We start from the raw sequence: 19,356 nt of genomic DNA on the forward strand, positions 1-19,356 counted from the left end.
CGGGTTGAACGTGACAGTAGTTTATTAACTTGGAATTTTGAGGCTTTCGGCCCTGGGGGAATAGGAGGGATCGCTGTCGCCATGCATGAAACGTTCCCTGCCCCATTAGGGCCGTTCTCGAGCTTCGTCTTTCGGACGGGGGGGAGGAGGAGACGGGCCTTGCTTATTTGTAACGCATGTGCCGAGACTGGACCGAAGCTTCAGGTGGCGATCCGTCGGATAGTCCAGCGCCCCACCCAGTCGCCGAGGCTCTGAAAAATAATCCGGCTATGACAACAGCGACATCTGCTGATTGGAAAACCCACTTTTTGCATCACTTAGCAAGACATATTGAAAAAGAAAATAAAGAGTCCTGGTTGTCGGTGGGCCACAAGAGGTGAGCGCTGGTTTGCGGGGAGCGAGGGCAGGTGGCAGACTGGGGACAAAGAGCAAGAATGGGTTAGAGTTAAGATGACGCGAGGTCTTCGGGAAGCAAAAGGTGGACCAGGCGGCTCGGCTACGAACTCGACACAGAGCGTTGATCAGCAGCCCTGACGGGAAGAAGGAAGGAGGTCAGACATACAGTGGGGCGAAATAGTTTTTTGACCTTTCTTCGTTCTGTTCATTTATCTGGATTTTGCTGTGCTTGAATTCCATAATTTTACAGTGGAAACAATTTTACTTTGGGTTTGTTTTTGAACTCAAGTAAGTCGTTTTTCTTTGAACAAAAGACCCGCGTCAGCGGATTACTTACAAACAGATGCCCGAGCCACCTCATCTGGCTCCTCTCGATGCGGAGGAGCAACGACTCCGCTCTGAGCCCCTCCCGTAGGACCGAGCTTCGCACCCTGCGGAGGAAACTCATTTCGGCAGCTTGTATCCGGGAACGACACACAGCTCGTGACCGCAGGTGAGGGTAAGAACGTAGATCGCCCGGTAAATCGAGAGCTTCGCTTTTCGGCTAAGCTCCTTCTTCACCACAACGGACCGTTACGAAGTCCGCATCGCTGCAGGCGCTGCACCGATCCGCCTGTCGATCTCCCGTTCCGTTCTTCCCTCACTCATGAACAAGACCCCAGGATACTTGGAACTCCTCCACTTGGGGAAGGACGTTGTGATTCCTAGCACACAATCACTAAGTCTGGTCTCTATGGAGATCTAAATAGCCAAAATATGGGACCTTTAAAGCTGGAGCGCCAGCCAAGGTCGTTCTGCTACATTCACTCCGCTGACTGCCTGCCTCTGTGCTCGGCTCATTCACTTACCCGTGGTGCATTGGAAATCCTACTACCGCATCCCACCACCACTGTTGTTGTTAGTGGAACACACTGGAACAAGGGGCAGGGAGCGGTTTGGGGTATCAGCGTCTTGCTCAAGGACAACACAGCCGTGAGGGAGCCGGGGGGGGGTGTTGGCGGATGGTCCTGTCGGGGTCTTGAACCTAGGTCCCCCACGGTGGCAGGCGATGATCTTAACCATTGGGCCACGGCTGCCGATTTAATGTGGCTTCAACTCCACTAAAATGTTAAGTTATTGGTTTATGTTGATGACATCATTCTGTAACTTGTGTGGCATATATTACCAAGTAATGGGTATGATTATGCTCATGCTTTTTTTGTACTATGGATAAGTGATATTTCTGCCGAAAGTCACTAAAAAGTTACTTTTTTTCCAACTTAGTTACTTTTAAAATCAAGTCATCAGCAAAGTAAATAAGTTACTTTTAAGCTCAAGCAATCAGTAAAGTAACTAAGTTCGTTTTTCAAGGTAACTGTGGCAACATTTCAGAAAAAGAACATCACACCAACAGTCAAACACGGTGGTGGTAGTGTGATGGTCCTGGGCTGCTTAGCTCCTTCAGGACCTGGACAACTTGCTGTGCTTGATGGAACCTTGAATTGCGCTCTTTTCCAGAAAATCCTGAAGGAGATCAGTTTGTGACTTCAAACTGAAGCGCACTTGGTTTCTGCAGCAGCATAAACGATCCAAAACACACCAGCAAGTCAACTTCTGAATGGCTTAAAAAGCAAAAGGAATGTTTTGGAGTGGCCTCGTCAAAGTCCAGACTTGAATCCGATTGAAATGCAGTGGCATGACCTTAAGAAGGCCGTTCATGCTCGAAAGTCCTCCATTTTTGCTGAATTCAAACAATTCTGCAAGGAAGAATGGGCCAAAATATCTCCACAGAAATGTGAAAGAAACGCTTGATTTCAGTTGTTGTGTGGGCCAATACTGGGATCCGGATCCAGATGATTTTATTTTGTGCAACCGCTTGACGAATTAAAATTAAGTGAATTTAACACACCATTTCCCCCCCAGTGTTGTCAGTATTTGTCACTATTGTTTATATCTGTCAAAAAGGCACAAGAAATCCACAATTCTAAATATTTCAATTTGTCAACTAGTTTAGCATTCTACTGCCGTCTCAGGTCAGCGTTAAGACTCCACATGTGGAATTGCTGGCTCCTTATGTAATTCAAATTCATCATCTCCCCCCCCCCCAAAAATGCAATTATTCAAGTTTAACAATTGAAATTGAAATATGAATGATTCCAATTTTTTTTGATTCAAACATTGAACCTCTTTGGAAAACAATTTGCGACAGGAGCACTTTGGCATATGATCGTTTGTTGCTCCCCAAACTGTCTGTGGAGCACTTATTATTTTTTAAAATTTATTTTTCAACTTGACGTCATCCGCGTACGTAGTCAGTCTGGGTATTCTTGAGGTGTGTCCATCCGTTGACCGCTTACAATAAAGACTGACTGAAGCTGGTCAACATCTCCTGATTGTTTCTCCATAACGCCACACAGTCCGTAGTATATGCCGGCACTTTACAGGACCAAAACATGGTTAAAATCATCCGTTATTACGCAGCCAATCCACATTTGGTAGAAATTAGACCAACCAGTGATTGCACCCGTGTGGCAATTCAAAAATAAAATCCTCTGAAATCTGCACATTTAACTGATTTCAATTCTGATTTCAAAGCTCATTGTGGACTTCAGGAGGACCAATGGTGGCATTAAAGTCATCTATACGTGTGTGGGAAAGATAGATAACTCTTAGAAATATATCTAATGGGAACTTCCTTACAGTGTAGCTGGTAATATGGGGTTGTAATTAGAGCTATTATGTAATGAGGTATTGAACATATTGTCTATGAGTTTAGCATAACCAAAACATGGAAACCGAAGTCGACACCTACACTATGTACCAAATATTAGAGCAAACTTGGAAGGAATACTCATTTATTAGAAGAGCCAAGGGGTGACTTTGGAATCGCCAAACAGTTGACGTCTACATATAGTTTTGTCCACAACCAGTGAGGCGCATTTTCCTTGTTGCCGGTGGTTCTTCGTGAGAGGGTACAGAACTTTGCGTTGCTCGTTAATTTCGCCTGGGAACTGATCATTCATCCAGAACAGTGTACTTTTCAGATCCCGTCCTTTTGACTTTACGAAGACTTTCTGCTGGAAATGTTCGAATTTTGCGACGATTGCATGGGGTTGATTCCCTGCTCCCGGTCCTCCCTGGTCTGTGGATTCGGTGTAAAGGTAATGTTGGCAAGTGTCTACTTTGGGACTTTCAGTGATGTCAACGTTAAGTTTTTTACTTGAGCATCTGGATTATCCGGTGTACTCTCAGAAATGCTGGAAAAAATGAGGTTATCCTGCACGCTTCTTGACTGTTAGTCTAGCAGTGCTTCTTTGATTTTGTTTTGTTTTCTTTCTTGAGAACTTCAACCTCAGTTGTCATTGCTTTCATGGCTGACTGATGTTCGGCATCGTCTTCTTTTAGCTCTTTGACTTGCCGGTGCGTGAACTCCAACCTGGTTTTTACCTCATTAATCTCTTGGTGTAATAAATCAAGAAGTGATAGCTTCTTGTCAATAGAGGAGAGGACTTTTAATATGGTCGTCGGGTGAGGTGGGTAATAGATCTGTACTAGTGATTGAATTGTAGCCTTCCCTCTTTTCAGTGGGTTCAAAAGTTCCATTGAGGAGTTCTTCGAGTGGCTCCACAATATCTTGGCATCAGCAGGGATTGGAAGAAAGCAATCAACAGTAATCAGCCACACAAAAAGAGGAAACAAAAGTGGATGTGGAGGAAATTAAGCCTCGGGGTTGCTCATCTGGTTTTTGCACCATTGCCGCCAAGTTTCTTCTGGGGAAATCTCGCTGTCTCTCGCGGTGTTAGAGCATGCTTCGTGGAGTCCCACAGTGGTTGTTTCGTATCCGTCATAATTTCTTTTGAAATTAAACATCAACATTTTCACTTAAAGTTTTTTGATCACTGCTGTTCTTTCTCACCGGCACATTGTGCCTTAGCCAGATACTTACAAGAGAATCTTTGACCACAATCTGCAAAGGCAAAATGTTTCTCACCAGTGTGTGTTGTTGTGTGTCGTGTCAATTGTCCCTTTCGAGAGAATCTTTGACCACAATCCGAGCAGGCAAAAGGTTTCTCTCCGGTGTGCTTTTTTGTGTGTTTTGTTAAGTTTCCCTTATCAGAGAATCTTTGACCACACACCGAGCAGGCAAAAGGTTTCTCTCCAGTGTGGATTCTTATGTGTTTTCTTAAGCTTCCCTTAACAGAGACTCTTTGACCACAAACAGAGCAAGAAAAAGGTTTCTCACCAGTGTGTGTCCTTGTGTGTATTTGTAAGTGTACCTTCTGCGTGAATCTTTGACTACAAACAGAGCAGGCAAAAGGTTTCTCTCCAGTGTGTATTCTCTTGTGTCGTTTCAAATCCCACTTAGAAGCAAAGGTTTTCCCACACTGAGAACATTGCCAGCGTTTCTTGTCAGTGTGATCGGCCTTATGACCTCCACTCTGCTCTTCGTCATCATCCTCAGCGTGAGGAGAGTGTGACGTCATGTCGTCACTATCCGACAGTGGCGCTATGAGGCCGTCTGCTTGTGATCCTCCACAGTGATCTCCCCCATCACTTTCTGTTGTCATGTGTTGACCTGAGCTGCTACTGCTTGGAGGCTTCACTCCTATGCTCTCCTCCCTTTGACCTTCATTTTTACTGTTTAAAGGGGTGTCCCCAGTCAATGGCAACTTGGTGATATCATCCTCCTCCTCTTCCTCTTTGATGTAGGGGACCTCTTTGTCCTCCGCTTCCGCTTTGATGTGAGGATGCTCTGACTCCTCCGGTTTAATCTGTGGGGGTTGTTCCTCCTCATCTTTAATGTAAAGATGCTCTGGCTCTTCCTCTTCTTTAATGTGAGTGGTCTCCGGCTCCAGACGCTCAGGACGAAGGTATGTTTTCCTGATGTCTGCAAGACACAAGAAGAGAAACACGTGGTTTGATAAGGTCAAGTCTGTTGTCTTTGATGCTGTGTATGACACTTTATGTTTATTTACATGTAAGATTATTAGGCAAGCCAAACCAGTAAAAGAACAAGTTAATATACATTTGTAGCGTGACGGTCTGGTCTCCCCATCAGCGCACCAAAAGACTGATCAGCATGGTAACAATCTAACCGAGCGGAATGACCAAGACACAGTTGGCGTCTTGTAATATTGACTTCGTTCCATTCCCTGTTTAGAGAAACTGTAGAGCTTAATGTTTGACCTTTAAAGGACTACATATGTGAATTAACTCCTACGTCAACATGGGACTGGGGTGGGGGTCTCTAGGATATCAACAGGGATCGCCTTAACCATTCACATGCATACATCTTCCGCTAAGGACGAAAAGGCGGCCACAAATTACTCGGGGTTGACCAAGCCTTTCAAGCCCTATTTTTGGACATCTAGGATTACCACAAGTAAACATGCGATCTTTTTCTGTCCAGCCAAAAATATTTTTTGTTTGAACGGTAATATTGCACACCGAAACTCACCCCTGCACATATTTACACATTCTATACCGACCCATACAGACGTGATTGCAAACACACATTGTACTTCTATTGTTATTGTTGTGTTGCTTCTTATACGGAATCTGAATTTCATTTTAGAACTGCCGTATTTTCCGGACTATAAGTTTCACCAGCAGAAAAAAAACATACTAGTCACACTGGACTAATAAATCGCATTTTGGGGGGGGGGGGGGGGGGGGGGGGGGAATTCTATTTCTTAAAACCAGAGACCAAGAACAGACATTTGATCTTGAAAGGGCAAGTTATAATAACAACAACAATAGAATAGACAACAAGAGGCTGAATAGGTGTCTGGTATGTGAATATATTAACATATTAACAGTTATTCAAATAACTATAACATAAACAACATAAGTTTACCAAACTCTCGATCTCACTCCAAATCAGCAAATCCATTGAATTCTTCATCCTCTGTGTCACTTCTAAGCGACGCCGCCAACTCCAGGGGTAGACAGCGAGCCGCTTCCTCTTCTGTGTTGCTGCGGTCAAGACTCGGCATCAGTTCCAGAGAATTATTCCGGGCCTTTCTAAATCTCGACAGGATGATCCAAATAGTTGCATGGCGCACCCTCCCGGTTGCCGTGTATAACTGTGTTCTCCATCCATCATCCACCGCTCCCACGGGTGACGCAACATTGCCTTAAAGCTCCGGTTCACCGAGATGTCAAGTGGCTGGAGCACTTTGGTTAAACCTCCAGGGATGATGGCAGGGATTGAGATGAAAACCTTTATTTTTTTAACTCTGGTGTGATGCGCGCTCGCATAATGTCCATCATAAGCAGGGCTTTGCGTTTTCTAAGGAAGCCATCCAGACACTTCATGTAGCACTTTGTAAGCCAAAAGTTAATCATTTCTCGATCCATCCACCCTCTCTCATTCACGGCCACGACAACTGAGGGGGATTGGATTTCATGGTTTTCCGTTTTAAAAAGGACCGTTGGTGGCAATTTTGATCCGTCGCCGCAACATGCCAGCACCACTTGTGAAGTGTGATTTCTCATGACCAGTTGTCACTATATTGACACTCGTTTGCCCTCTCTCTGCGACACTTTGGCAAATAGGGATGTCAAACATGAGGGGGACCTCGTCCGTGTTAATAATAAGGTCCTGTGTCACTTTGTGCTCAATCACTTGCGTTTTAAGAAACTCATGGAAACCGTCAACCTTGGCTTGGAGGTCTGCTGGCAGTTTTTGGGACAACGTTGTCCGTGCTCTGATGGAGAAGAGGTTGCGTTGCATGGAGAGGTAACACCAAGAAGGTCCTCCAAAGTAATTGATATTCATCACCTTGGCAACTACCTGGGCGTGGAGACGTAACCGCACCGTTGGCAAGCCTCTGCCGGCAGCACGTTGTTCAAGCACACATTTGTGAACTTGTTTTCTTCATTGCAGTTAAGAGTATCCTCCGTTTTTCCCCAGTCCCTCACAAGTTTCTCACGCACTTCAAACTTTCTTTCTGCTGCTCGATTACCATTTTCAGCTGTATAGTTCACAACTTGCACCTTGTAATCTGGAGAATATGATTTTCTTTTTGGGGGTATTTGTGTTCAGTCTTTCTCAGTTGTCTTTATAAGTTCGTGTTTACATTTTACATTTTCAGTGGTACAGGAGTAATGGGAGTAGCAGATACAGGCACACAAGCCGAGAGTGCCCTCGGTCAGTGTGAAAATAATGAACGTGAAATGATATATTTGAATATATAAGTCCCCCTCCTTGAGCCGTCACCTTATCGTGGCGGTGAGGTTTGTGTATCCCAATGATCCGAGGAGCTAAGTTGTTTGGTGCTTCACGCCCCTGGTAGGGTCACCCATGGCAAATAGGTCCTAGGTGAGGGACCAGACAAAGCATGGCCCCAAAAACCCCTATGATGAATAAAACAAATGGATGTCGGTTTCACTTTCCCGGACGTGGCTCGCCGGGGCCCACATCTGGAGCCAGGCCTGGAGGTGAGGCTCGAAGGCGAACACCTCACGGCCAGGCCTGCACCCATGCGGCCCGGCCGGGCACACCCCGAAAGGGTAATGTGGGTCCCTGTATGACCGGTGTCAGAGTATGGTCCGCATTGCTAGCAGATAGTCGGACTCGTTTCCAATGAGGGTTGGACTCCGCCGAGGCTGCCTTTTGTCACCGATTCTGTTCATAACTTTTATGGACAGAATTTCTAGGCACAGCCAAGGCGTACAGAGGGTCCGGTTTGGTGGCCTCAGTATTGCATCTCTGCTTTTTGCAGATGATGTGGTTCTGTTGGCTTCAAGCCAGGATCGCTAACTCTCACTGTAGTGGTTCGCAGCAGAGTGTGAAGCGGTTGCGATGAGAATCAGCACCTCCAAATCTGAAACCATGGTCCTGAGTCAGACAAGGGTGGAGTGCCCTCTCCGGGTCGGGGATGAGATCCTGCCCCAAGTGGAGGAGTTCAAGTATCTTGGGGTCTTGTTCACGAGTGAGCGAAGAATGGAACGGGAGATCGATAGGCGGATCGATGCAGCGTCCGTTGTGATGAAGAAGGAGCTAAGCCGAAAGGCGAAGCTCTCAATTTACCGGTCCATCTACGTTCCTACCCTCACCTATGGTCACGAGGTGTGGGTTGTGACCGAAAGAACAAGATCCCAGATACAAGCGGCCGAAATGAGTTTCCTCCGCAGGGTGTCCGGGCTCTCCCTTAGAGAGAGGGTGAGAAGCTCGGTCATCCGGGAGGATCTCAGAGTAGAGCCGCTGCTCCTCCACATTGAGCTGAGCCCGATGAGGTGGCTCACACCAAGCAGTGAATAGCATGAGCTGAACACAATTGCTGCCGTGGCCCTATGGTTAAGATCATCGCCTGCCACCGTGGGGGACCTAGGTTCAAGACCCCGACTGGACCATCCACCAACATCCCCCGGACTCACGGCTGTGGTGTCCTTGAGCAAGACACTGGTACCCCGAAATGTTCCCCGGGCGCTTCAGCTGCCCCCTGCTCCAGTGTGTTCCACTAGCATGTGTATGTGTTCACTGTGATGGGTTAAATGCAGAGAACACATTTCGTGTGCATGCATGCATGTTGATGACAATAAAAGATGATTCTTCTTCTTCTTCTTACAACTCGCCGTATATGAGACATGTCAACAAACAGCGCATTAACTGGACTGCAGAAACGGTAATGGTAATAAACGGCAACCCCCCCACTCCCCCTTCCCCACCAACATTCTTCCAAGCTGCCCCGCTGTGCAAGACGGCCACAAGGATGCCTAATTTATTTCACCCGGACGGCTGTGCTTTTTGAAGGTTCTCCTCTCTCCACAGAGGATCGCTGGAGCTCTGACCGAGTGACCATCGGGTTATTTTCACTTGTAATTGTCTAAAAATAAAGAAAGAAAGAAAGAGAAAAGAAAATCCAGACTTTCAATATCGACAAATATTACACTGAAAAATACGTAGTAGTTCAATGAGGAAATGTCATTGGCTGCTGCTCGTTAGGTGAGAGGCTGTGACAGAGGCTGACATGTCCAAAATGTAGGCGGGCCAAAATCTGGCTGAAGATCAAATATTTCATCATAAAACAAGCCTAAAATTACTACTGCGCAGAGGTGTAACGATGAGTTTTAGCCACAACGAGATTCGTATCACGATTCGTAGTTGCCGATTCGATTCAAGGACGATATTAGTTCATTTAGAACGATACGATCCGAAACGATCCAGTGGGTGGAAATCGATTCAGTAACTTTTTAGCCAATAATTCGTCTAATTAGTGTGACTTTGAAAGAAATACCTGGATACTGGGCAGTGCACTAAAATGTCTTAGATTCTTGTTGTTTATTGTAAGGGAATTGGATAAAAACTCATTATGGTCGTTAAAGATAAAGATTTTCCTGATGTACTTTCCTTTTATGTCTTATTGTGTACCATACTGTGGTGTTTTCTAATGGACTATGAGTCTGCTTCATAAAAGTTGATTGATTGTATTGCTTTGCAATAAATAAAAAAAGCGGGGGAAACAGCAATGTATTGTTATTTATATTATTTCAGCTCTGATTTGACTTGTTGGGCCATTTTCTTCCCAAGAAAAGAGATGAGTAATAGGGGTTAGACTTCTGAGGGGGGCCTTGGAAGACCGTCTCCACTGTAAGGTGTCCCTAGCTGGACCCAAAGTTTGAGAATCCCTGTTGGAAACAGTTAAATAGTAACGGCTAGAAATGAAGCACTGTGAGGTTTTCACGAGGAAAGTCTTTTTAGGAATAGTGCTAATAATACACGGAGATTTAAATCAATGAAGAAACCCGCTCTCTTTAGGACAAACGTGAGCCGAAACAGCGTGCCGTAGTTGACAAAGTTGCTGGTTCTTCCCCTCCTGGTACTCTGCTATCGTTGTTAGCGGCTAGCAACCTAAGCTAACCATCTTGAAAGTCTTCAAAGTGCACAGCGATTTGCCGCAAGTCACAAACATGCATCCTTCATGATAATTTCTCGCTAGCCTCCTTTTCATCTGCCATCCACCAGACAGACGGACATCTTAAACATGAATAAAAGTGCTTAATAACAACACACACGTATATCGTGGCGTCTCATCCAACCACTAAGGGCACGACAGAAGAGCGTGACTCGATGTGGGGTATAGAAAAGGAAACGAAAAAGGAAAGAGACGAACAAGAAAATAGCCTTAACAGCGCCAACTGCCGTGTGCTAACTAAAAAAAATCAAGCTAAGTAAAATGAAGTCCAAGCGTTTTTCTTGGAAATGCACATAACACACCGCTATATAAAGCCTGCTGTGCTTAAATTTCCAAGTATTGATACAATTGATTGATTACCTTTTAAAACATTTCAATCGATACAGTTACGTCGGGAAGCCTCGCTTGCAGAGCACAGATCGATCCAGTTGGATCATAGGAATATAAATCGATACGTCTGAGACTGTTTTGGGGGGATATTTTTCTACAGACATCATTGGTAAGTCCAGAACGATGGAATACGTGCCAATATTCACAGGAATAGATCGGCCTTCTTTTCAGGCAGTCAGTAAGCGATGTCTGCAAACCTTCACTAAAAGCCGCTGTTAACCGCTAACTGTGTCTGTCGAGTTATTGATGTCAAACATCACACCGCCCCAGTCACTTTTCCCCCTCAACTTTATTGATCCTTAAAGTCATTGCAAGAATATCGAGGTCAATCATTTAAGATTTTTAAATGTGTTTCTTTAGGTTTTTGTTATATGGCAAGAGTGAGTTGTATAATGCGCACCCATGTATAATACGCACCCCCAAAGTTGACCTCAAAATTCCGGAAAACCCTTCTACCCATGTATCGTGCATTTTTACAATGCATGATTGTGCTTCTACCCATATGATCAAAACACAAAGTATTATCTGTATTTTGTTAGTTTTTACAAAGAACTATTCTGAAGTTAAGCACTTTATTTTAACACGTAATCCTTTTTTTTTTTTTTTTTTTATTTACTGGCTCTTATTCTGAAATTCACAGCCCTACTTTTATTTAGTAAAATAGAAAACACACAGTTGTGCTCATATGTTTGATTACCCAGGCAGAATTTGTAAGATGGGTGCAAGTCTTGAAAGAAAACATGAAGGACCAGGCAAAACACAATAAATTTTTTTTTTTAATGGGATTCAAATTAAAAGGTCAAGCATTTAAGAAAAACATTATCATTAAACAAAACATAACCATAAACAAATTAATGATGGTGGTTGTTCATTCATCAGTCATATTAAAACAACAACAACAATATTTCACAAATTATGCCAGGGTAGGTAAACTTATGAGCATAACTGTACATATATGCAGTCATACGTACCCGTGATATTGGAATGAAAGTGTAGGCTACACTTATAACCATTAGGTGGCGGTGGCATTTTGGAATGAAAGTCTACAGTTTTTTTATAACCACTAGATGGCGGCATACATTTATAAAATGTGGAGGTTTTTTCCCCATTTGCCCTTATACCTATGTATAATGCGCACTATTGACTTTTGACAATTTGGGGGGGTAAAAAATGCGCATTATACACGAGAAATTACGGTAGTTCTAATCCCAATTTTAATTTTAGATTAGGATAATCTTTTCACAGATTGTTCCTTATTAAAGATAAAGGGAAGCCAGTCGATCTGTCGGTCCCCAATAACCCATACGAATGATACAATAAAGGGTATCCGCGCTCACTTCCGTTCTACCGTCATATTGCTGTGTTGCAGTTTTAATGAGTTGTGTTCCGTGGTGGGTTCAAGTCGTGGTGTTGCAATAGTTGTGACCTGTTTTCGGCCACTGTAACAACCCTTTCAGATCAAAACTTCTGAAATGCTGACAAACTTTTTGAAAACTTGGCAAAAAGCAGCTAAAATGTGTAGATGGGGAGATTCATTGAGGATTTTGAGGTGGTGTGCAGATGACACAGACTGCACTAAAAAAAAAAAAAAAAAAAAAAAAAAAAAAAAAGACAGTTCATTCAAAGTATGGCATTCAAAGGGTCTGAAGACATATCACTCATTTGTCCACAAGGGTTTTTAATATTTGAAGAATAAGCGCAGGCTACAAAAAGAGGACTTCTGCAGATATCTGCAAGTTATGTATTACCCATCCATTCTCTGTACCGCCTATCCTCACCAGGGTCGCATGCAAGGCTGGATGGAGCCGATCTCAGCTATCTTTGGGCGAGAGACCCTGAACTGGTCGCCAGCCCATCGCAGGGCACATAGAAACAAACAACCATTCGCACTCACGTTCACACCTACGGGCAATTTAGAGTCGCCAATTAACCTACCACGCATGTTTTTGGGATGTGGGAGGAAAGCGGAGTGCCCGGAGAAAACCCACGCAGGCACGGGGAGAACATGCAAACTCCACACAGGCGAGGCCACGTTTTGAACCTGGGTCCTCAGAACTGTGTGGCAAATGTGCTAACCAGTCTGTCACCGTGCCACCAGGTTAGGCATTAATTCAACCAGAATATGAAAGATAGTACAAACAGACGAGGACCGGGAATACTACAGGAACTCATACGACTACTCGACTCAATGGCATGCAAGAAGAATATTTCAAACTTATACAAGGGAAAAAGATTATCCAAGTTTAAAAACACAGATTATATTAAAGTTAAATGGGAAAAAGAAGGAAAAGTGTTGTCTGATGCAAGGTCATTGGACCTTTTTGGACAGAGATCCACACACACCTAAGAATGTATTTGGTGTAAATGTTCCCCTTTAAATGTGAAAGTGTGTACTGCATTCAGGCAACTTGCAGCCGGAGTCTTGGAAGGTTAATGACAAAAAAACCAAAACATTGTCATATAGTACACATTATTCAATATTAACAATGTTATATTACAGGTCACTCAGAAATTAAGAATGAAAACTATTTCCGAAACAAGTGAAGAAGTGAACAGACCTGCTGTGCGTAACCCAACGCTTGGCTGCTTGCAAACAGCGTCGAGTAGTTGGCGTTGAGTCTCTTTCTCCTCTTTTGGTGCCCACAGTTCCTCCTCGTACTTTGCTCTACTTCTTGCACACATTTTCACGCGACAATCACAACACTTTGCGCTCACACTTGATCTCTGCTTGGCGACGTGTTGATCATAAACGCGTCTCTTTTGTTAGCGAGCGAAACTGAGCTAAGCTAGGCCGAGTAGCTTCAACGGGCATCGAGACGAGTTTAACCAATGACGAAGATTTAATAAATGATGTTTTAGTCCAGTCAAGTAGCGATGGACGTACTGCGTTGAGTCTTCAGTCCGTTCAGTATGTACTATTTCAGGATTTTTTTTATTTTAGTGAACAGCGTGTTAGTTTCGTGAAAAACAGAAGACGTGTGCGGAAGTAGATCTGCAACGGACCAAGTACGGCCATTCCACTGGGACAAACTTTGTTTAACGAATGCGCGAATTGACATATACGACAATATACACACACTATGAATACAAGAACATCAGTGACTCAGCAAGCAAATAAATAAAGAAAACAAAATTAATATGAAAACACAAACAAGCTAAATAGTCCTTTGTTTATGTAATGTAAAAACGTAATGTCTGCGCATGAAATAAAGTTTGTCCCAGTAGGCTTGCCGTACACGGTCCGCTGCAGATTTAACTCCGCACGCGTTTTCTGTTTTCTTTACGAAACTACAACATGCGCTTAAATCTTTAGGATTATCTCAATTTGTATTGAACACGTCCTTCACCATTTTATTTGACTAAATTTGTATTGAACACGTAAATTATCATTCATTGAATCTTCGTGTCCGCTTGAACTGTTGAAGCCGCTCGGCCAAGCTAGCTTAGTTTAGCTTAGGTTGCTAACAAACGGTCACATTTATGATCAACGCATCGCCGAGCGGAGATCACGTGTAAGCGTAAAGTACTGTGATCGTCGCGTGAAATTTTGCAAGAACCAGCCTCGAGTAAGGTTTGTTCACTTCTTACTCTCACTTGTTAAGGCAATACTTTCTCATTTAAACAATATTTTGGAGGGTCTGAGGGGGGGGAAGTGTCATTCAGGCACTGTATGTAGGTCCAACCATCCATCCATCCATTTTCTACCGCTTATCCGAGGTCGGGTCGCGGGGGCAGTATCTTTAGCAGGGACGCCCAGACTTACCTCTCCACAGCCACTTCATCCAGCTCTTCCAGGGGCCTGGAGAGGGCACCCCACCCTTTTCCGACTGAGGACCATGGTCTCAGATTTGGAGGTGCTGATTCTCACCCCAACCGCTTCACACTCGGCTGCGAACTGCTCCAGTGAGAGTTGGAGGTCACGGCTTGATGAAGCCAACAGAACCACATCATCTGCAAAAAGCAGAAATGCAATACTGAGGCCACCAAACCGGACCTCCTCTACGCCTCGGCTGCACCTAGAAATTCTGTCCATGAAAGTTATGAACAGATTTGGTGACAAAGGACAGCTTTGGCGGAGTTCAACCCTCACCGGGAACGAGTCCGATTTACTGCCGGATATGCAGACCAAACTCTGACTTTGGTCGTACATTGACCGAACAGCCCGTATCAGGGGGTTCGGTAGCCCGTGCTCCCGAAGCACCCTCCACAGGACTCCCCGAGGGACACGGTCGAACGCCTTCTCCAAGTCCACAAACCCCATGGAGACTGGTTGGGCGAACTCCCATGCACCCTCGAAGACTCTGCCGAGGGTGTAGAGAGACTGACGGACCCTCCTCTTCAGCACCCCTGAATAGACCTTACCAGGGAGACCACACTCCGCTTCCTCATGGGCAGGCGTGTCGGTGGAATTGAGGAGGTCTTCGAAGTATTCTCCCCACCGACTCACAACGTCCCGAGTCGAGGTCAGCAGCGCCCCAACCCCACTATACACAGTGTTGGTGGTGCACTGCTTTCCTCTCCTGAGATGCCGGATGGTGGACCAGAATTTCCTCGAAGCCGTCCGGAAGTCTCTCTATATGGCCTCACCGAATTCCTCCCATACCCGAGTTTTTGCTTTTCAGCGCCCACCAAAGCTGCATTCCGCTTGGCCAGCCGGTACCCATCAGCTGCCTCAGGAGTCCCACAGGCCAAAAAGGCCCGGTAGGACTTCTCCTTCAGCTTGACGGCATCCCTCATCGTTGGTGTCCAGCAACAGGTGCAGGGATTGCCACCACGACAGGCACCGACCACCTTACGGCCACAGCTCCGGTCGGCCTCCTCAGCAATGGAGGCGCGGAACATGGTACACACGGACTCCATGTCCTCCGCCTCCCCCGGAACATGACCAAAGTTCTGTCGGAGGTGGGAGTTGAAACTCCTTCTGACAGGGGATTCCGCCAGACGTTCCCAGCAGAAAAAATAATACTTATTAATATGAATACTTATTAATATGACTGCTATTTTGCTTGTCAAAGTTCAAAATTTCCTTTTATGATGGAACAGTTTTACTGTGTCACAGTGGCCTTTTTAAGCGACCGCTGTGGTTTCTTAGTATTTTGATGGATATTTATTGAGCATCGAAGTCGATCAGTTGAACAGGACAAGGTTTCAAGAGGGGAGTGAGAAAAGAAGACAACAAAAGACAAAGCACTAGCTGTAAACAAAATGAGGAAAGTAAATCATTATATACCTTGAATGACACATTAGATATGAGTCTTGTATGGGGCAGTAGTGCTGCACCCTGTGAGGGAAGGACAGGACAAGATAGGACAGGACAGGAGGGGAAGCATGCAGGATCAGAGTTGTGAACCGGGCTGTACAACTGAAGTCTGGTGGGAGTGGCTATGTAAATTGTAAACGTCTATAGGACCAGAGTGTGAGTAAGGGGACACCTAAGAAATTCGCAGAGTCATAAGTTATTGTCACAATGAGTGAGTGACCCCACACCCAACGAATAAGTCCCAGTGGTGTGTCTGCGGAAACATGCAAGTCAATTGACACCGTTTCGCATGCAGAATGACCATCAGAAGTGTCCTGTAATTGCCGTGCCTGCATCGCGGCGGCTGAGGACCCCACCCACGCAATCGAGAGGCGGGGTCAAGCCCAGTGAGTCCCCCTGAGAGCGACCCAGTGGACGGGACACGTCCCACACTGAGGGATCCAGGGCGGTCCACCAGCCCCACCGAGGCACCCCGAAAACCGGCCACCCGGGGTTGCCAAGTATGCATAATCTTGGGGAAAGTGGAATTCTGCAATTCAAAATATCCGAGAGTTTCTGCGTAACCGAAGTTCATAAGCATTGAATTGGTGTGCATTCCTATATACAGTGGGTACGGAAAGTATTCAGACCCCCTTCAATTTTTCACTCTATATTGCAGCCATTTGCTAAAATAATATAAGTTCATTTTTTTCCCTCATTAATTCACAGACAGCACCCCATATTGACAGAAAAAAAACGGAATTGTTGAAATTTGTGCAGTTATTCAAAAGGAATAACTGAAATATCACACAGCCATAAGTATTCAGACTCTTTGCTGTTACACTCATATATTTAAGTCGGGTGCTGTCCAGTTCTTCTGATCAATGCAGCCCTATGGGGGGGGCACAAGCCAATGCAAACTGAAGGCCGGTCCCAAGCCCGGATAAATGCAGAGGGTTGCGTCAGGAAGGGCAAACGGCTTAAAACTTTGCCAAACAAATATGAGCACCACTCTCGGTCGCATCCCACCTGTGGGGCATAGCCACTAATCACATTACACACAACACCCTCAATTTCAAGCTTCAGCCTCATCACTCGATCTGAAACTCTTTTCACCTCCAAGACATTCTTAGCCAACTCTTCTTTTAAAATAATCCAGACTCCATTTCTCTTCCCATCTACACCATGGTAAAATAATTGAAACCCTGCCCCTAAACTTCTAGCCTTACTGGCTTTCCACCTGGTCTCCTGGACACACAATATATCAACCGTTCTCCTAATCATCATGTCAACCGACTCCCGAGATTTTCCTGTCATTGTCCCAACATTCAAAGTCCCCACATTCAGTTCTAGGCTCTGTGCTTTCCTCTTCTCTTTCTGCCGAAGAACCCGCTTTCCACCTCTTCTTCTTCTTCTTCTTCTTTGACTTCGACCCACAGTAGCTGAATTTCCAACGGCACCCTGCAGGTTGACGGTGGCGGACGTTGTAAACCCGGGCCACGACCGATCTGGTATGGAATTCTTTGGATGAACGCTCATATTTGTTTGGCCTGATTCGGATTCCTCTGTCCTGTTCGGCTGTTAGGTCAAGCAGAATGGAGGCTCTGTGTACCTCTTATGCCGGAACAGTTTTTCTGTGTCCCGGTGGAGTTTTTTTTAGATGCCGTTGTGGTTTCTTAGTATTATAATGGATACTATAATGGATCTAGAACAATGAAAAATGAGTGTTGCATGGGGCACTAGTGCTACACCCTGTGACGGAAGGACAGGAGAAGAAGCATGCAGGACATGGATCGTGAACAACAACTGAAGTGTGGTGGGAGTGACTGTAAATGATCAAAGTCTATAGGACGACGGTGTGAGTGAGGGGATACCCAAGCATTTAGTGATTAGAAAGTGCATTGATTTAGTGCATGAAATTAATTTTTACATTTTTGAGATTTTGTTTTTGTTTGTTTTTCCCTTTGCGGAAGAAGCTTCACTATTTGCTTGACAAACTCTGGCAGTTCGAGGGTGCTCTGGAGTGTTGGTATTTTTTAATGTTTTTAAATTTCTGCTTGTAATTTATTGTATTGAAGAAAGATTCCGCTTATTTGGAATTCTTGCAACAGTTCACGTGTCCCACGTGTGACATTGTCGTTAGTTGTTGTAGGTGGTCAATTCCATGTAGTTCCCATGTGCGAAAATGAAAGGGTATATTGTTAATTTCGAAATCTGGATTAGGCCGGATTGGAGAGATCATACTGGGAGCTAATTGAGATCCTGGAGATTCTAAACTTTAACACCAAGCCGTTAAGGTGGTTGCAATTATTGGGTTCTTGAAGTATTTATGGCGTTTAAGACTTGTGGAAATAAATGGGAGTTTTGGGAGTTTGATGATGTTGCAGTCGATTTGTTCCAATTCTCATTGTGTTGCATCCATTTGATGAGGTATTGTAATTGATTAGCTCAATAATGGTGTTTAAAATTGGGAGCATTTAGGCCTCCCTCCTGTTTAGTTTTCTGAAGAGTGGATAGACAAATAAGATTTTTCTTATTTTTTAAATAAAATTATTACAGCAGAATCTAATGTTTGAAATCATTTAGATGTAGTATTAAATGGGCCCCCCACTGGAGCCAGGCCTGGTGGTGGGGCTCGAAGGCGAGCGCCTGGTGGACCCATGGGGCCCGGCCGGGCACAGCCCGAAAGGGTAACGTGGGTCCCCCTTCCCATCGGCTCACCACCTGTGGGAGGGGCCATAAGGGTCGGGTGCAGTGTGAGCTGGGCGGTGTCCGAAGGCAGGAACCTTGGCAATCCGATCCCCGGCTACAGAAGCTGGCTCTAGGGATGTGGAATGTCACCGCTCTGGCAGGGAATGAGCCCGAGCTGGTTTGTGAGGTCAAGAAGTTCCGAGTTGATATAGTCGGACTCGCCTCCACACACAGCTTGGGCTCTGGTACCAGTCCTCTCGAGAGGGGTTGGACTCTCTTCCACTCTGGAGTTGCCCACGGTGAGAGGCGCCGAGGAGGTGTGGGTATACTTATTGCCCCCTGGCTTGGCGCCTGTACGTTGGGGTTCACCCCGGTGGACAAGAGGGTAGCCTCCCTCCGCCTTCGGGTGAGGGGATGGGTCCTGACTGTTGTTTGTGCCTATGCACCAAACAGCAGTCCCCCCCCTCGATCAGAATCCGAGCGGTGTTCTGTGATTGGAGTTCTGTGCTCATCACGGAATGACCATAACGAACAACATGTTCAAGCATAAGGGTGTCCACACCTGCACTTGGCACCAGGGCACCCGAGGTCGCAGTTCGATGATCGACTTTGTGGTCGTGTCATCGGACTTGCGGCCGCATGTCTTGGACACTCGGGTGAAGAGAGGAGCGGAGCTGTCGACTGATCACCACCTGGTGGTGAGTTGGCTCCGATGGCTACGGTCCGACGTGGCAGGCCCAA

The 19,356-nt window shown here is 45.4% G+C and overlaps 2 protein-coding genes across 4 annotated transcripts in view; one reads left to right on the plus strand and one right to left on the minus strand.

Moving 5' to 3' along the window:
- LOC133417795 (zinc finger protein 771-like) overlaps positions 1-2,475 on the plus strand; it is a 12,304-nt gene extending 9,829 nt beyond the window's left edge. For all 3 annotated transcript variants that reach the window (XM_061705912.1, XM_061705913.1, XM_061705914.1), the window contains one exon: positions 1-2,475. This exon is cut by the window's left edge. The gene's annotated coding sequence lies outside the window, so the exon portion shown is untranslated.
- Positions 2,476-2,725: 250 nt separating this feature from the next.
- Positions 2,726-13,672, minus strand: LOC133417794 (zinc finger protein 773-like). Its single transcript, XM_061705911.1, has 2 exons — positions 13,244-13,672; positions 2,726-5,263 (listed from the first exon to the last, which is right to left on the minus strand). The coding sequence occupies exons 1-2, from the start codon at positions 13,365-13,367 to the stop codon at positions 4,272-4,274; spliced, it is 1,116 nt and encodes a 371-aa protein (XP_061561895.1). The 5' UTR covers positions 13,368-13,672; the 3' UTR covers positions 2,726-4,271.
- Between the last annotated feature and the right edge of the window lie 5,684 nt (positions 13,673-19,356).

Source organism: Phycodurus eques, chromosome 19 (genome assembly GCF_024500275.1).
Source record: "Phycodurus eques isolate BA_2022a chromosome 19, UOR_Pequ_1.1, whole genome shotgun sequence".
NCBI classification, from domain to species: domain Eukaryota; kingdom Metazoa; phylum Chordata; class Actinopteri; order Syngnathiformes; family Syngnathidae; genus Phycodurus; species Phycodurus eques.

Excerpts from the sequence above, each read along its gene's own strand:
- LOC133417794 (XM_061705911.1), bottom strand. The coding sequence starts at position 13,367 with ATGTGTGCAAGAAGTAGAGCAAAGTACGAGGAGGAACTGTGGGCACCA. Across the intron at positions 5,264-13,243 it reads CGTTGGGTTACGCACAGCAG|ACATCAGGAAAACATACCTT; the intron begins GTCTGTTCACTT and ends TGTGTCTTGCAG.